This window comes from Amblyomma mixtum, chromosome 5 (genome assembly GCF_055824585.1).
Source record: "Amblyomma mixtum isolate Tamu chromosome 5, ASM5582458v1, whole genome shotgun sequence".
Taxonomy (NCBI): Eukaryota; Metazoa; Arthropoda; class Arachnida; order Ixodida; family Ixodidae; genus Amblyomma; species Amblyomma mixtum.
The window spans coordinates 123,188,042-123,190,080 of NC_143016.1; the positions used below are offsets into that span (position 1 = coordinate 123,188,042).

Sequence of the window (2,039 nt, forward strand, 5' to 3'; positions counted from 1 at the left end):
TCTTTAGAATAATCGAATAGGCACGAAGAATATCCGACGTGGCAAATGTTATAGCAAATGCCACGACAGTATAGTACACGCACAATCTAAACTGATTATCCAAAAATTATTCACAAACAGTAAAAATGAATTTACTAGCCACAAAAAATAAATTTAGAACCACAAAAAGATGTCATGCATATGTAAATGATTGCGCATTTGGACACAAAGTAATAACTATATATGTTAACAGCAAAACCATGCTATATGATTATCGACAGAGTTTAATAATTTTGGCTTTGCCGGAATTATTCAAAAAATGGTGAAGCTGTGATGAAGAAGAAGTGCCCGCGCGGCAGCCGGACTGCTCTCGGCGAGCGCGCGCTTCCTTTTGGTGCCGTTGGAACCAGTGCCTGTCGGTGAACGCCGTTCCGCGCTTTGTGCTTTGTGTCGCGCTGTGCTTTGTGCGTTGTACCCGAAAAACCCATTACAAGTGGTGGAGGTGGACTCTGATCCCGTCCTGGAGCTGAAAAATGGCACCGTTACCACCCAAATGCCGAGAAACACATCCCCGCCGCCGTCATCGGTTCCGCCAGCACCTGTTATCTGCGCTGGCATGCCTCGGCAGCGAGACCCAGCTGTCTTCAGCGGCACAGGTGACAGTGATGTCGAAGATTGGCTGGCGTCCTACGAGCGGGTAAGCACGCACAACCGCTGGGACGATACCATGAAGCTTAACAACGTTATTTTCTACCTTGCTGACGTCGCCAACCTGTGGTTCCGCAACCATGAAGCAGACATAACCACCTGGTCGGCTTTCAAAACGAGCTTTGCCGAGGTATTTGGCCGTCCTGGCGTGCGCAAGCTCCGCGCTGAGCAGCGCTTGCGTGAGCGGTCGCAGCAGCCAGGCGAGACGTTCACCAGCTACGTGGAAGACGTCGTAGACCTGTGCAAGCGCGTCAATTCTGAGATGACTGAAGCCGATAAGATCCAGCACATTATGAAAGGCATCGACGAGGACGCCTTTCAGATGCTTCTTGCCAGGCAGCCGGACACCGTTGCCTCCGTCATAAGCTTGTGCCAGAGCTACGAGGAGCTGCGCAAGCAACGCGTCCTCGCTCGTCGCCCTATGCGGCAGGCCGAGGTACTATCTGCGGATGCCATGGTCGCTGGAGAACCCCAGTTCATGCAAGAGGTGAAGCGGTTTATCCGTGAAGAAGTTGCACGTCAACTCGCGCTCGTGCATGCGCCCCCAGCTCCGTCACCAGCACTTCCACCGGCCTTTCAGCAGACCATCCAGGCACAGGTCGCAGACGCCCTGCAGATTGCGGATGCCGTGCCACCAGTCCCCCAGCAGGCAGTGGCTGCTCCGCTTACCTACGCCGCCGTTCTGTCCCGCCCGGCTCCTCATACTACGGGCAATTTCTCCGACGCCACAGCAGCTCCGCCGCCCTTGGCACCACGACCTGTCCAGCCGTATCGGGTTCCCGCCCCACCATCGTTGCCGCACATGGCCTCGGCCCCCCTCCCCTACGGTCGCCCATGGCGCACTCGGGACAACAGGCCCATTTGTTTTGCCTGTGGCATTGCCGGACATGTCGCTCGCTACTGCCACAATCACTCTTATTATCCGCCTACTGACGTCATGACGCACTCGGCATACGGACCTCACACGCAGCGGTACCGCATGCAGCCTAGTTCGCCACCATCTGCGTTCACCACTGACAACCAGTCCGCAACGCCGCACCGCTCCCATTCTCCGCGGCGCCGTTCCATCTCTCCGATGCGCCGCCGCGCCAGCCCCAGTGAAGCGGAAAACTAGTGAGCGCAGTTCACGAGGCAAGAGCTGCGCCTTCGGCGAACTTTACAAGGCCTCTGACGTCCCCCGCCAATGTCGTTGATGTAGTAGTAGACGGTGTTGCGACGTGTGCCTTGATAGTGTCGTGCCGGAGCCCACATTTCGCTGGCGGGCCTGCCTAAACAAGCGCTGCGCGCTCGCCGACGCTCAAAGCAGGCCCAGACTTTCTCGGACAAGTCGCGACCTGCAGCGTGACTCATCC

The 2,039-nt window shown here is 56.3% G+C and overlaps 1 protein-coding gene across 1 annotated transcript; it reads left to right on the forward strand.

The window, feature by feature from the left end:
• Positions 1–545: 545 nt before the first annotated feature.
• On the forward strand, positions 546–1,801 carry LOC149343576 (uncharacterized). Its single transcript, XM_089547012.1, has one exon. It carries the CDS (start codon positions 596–598, stop codon positions 1,799–1,801), a length of 1,206 nt encoding a protein of 401 aa, XP_089403138.1. The 5' UTR covers positions 546–595.
• Positions 1,802–2,039: the final 238 nt, after the last annotated feature.

Coding starts and splice junctions, on each gene's coding strand:
- LOC149343576 (XM_089547012.1), top strand. CDS start 596: ATGCCTCGGCAGCGAGACCCAGCTGTCTTCAGCGGCACAGGTGACAGT.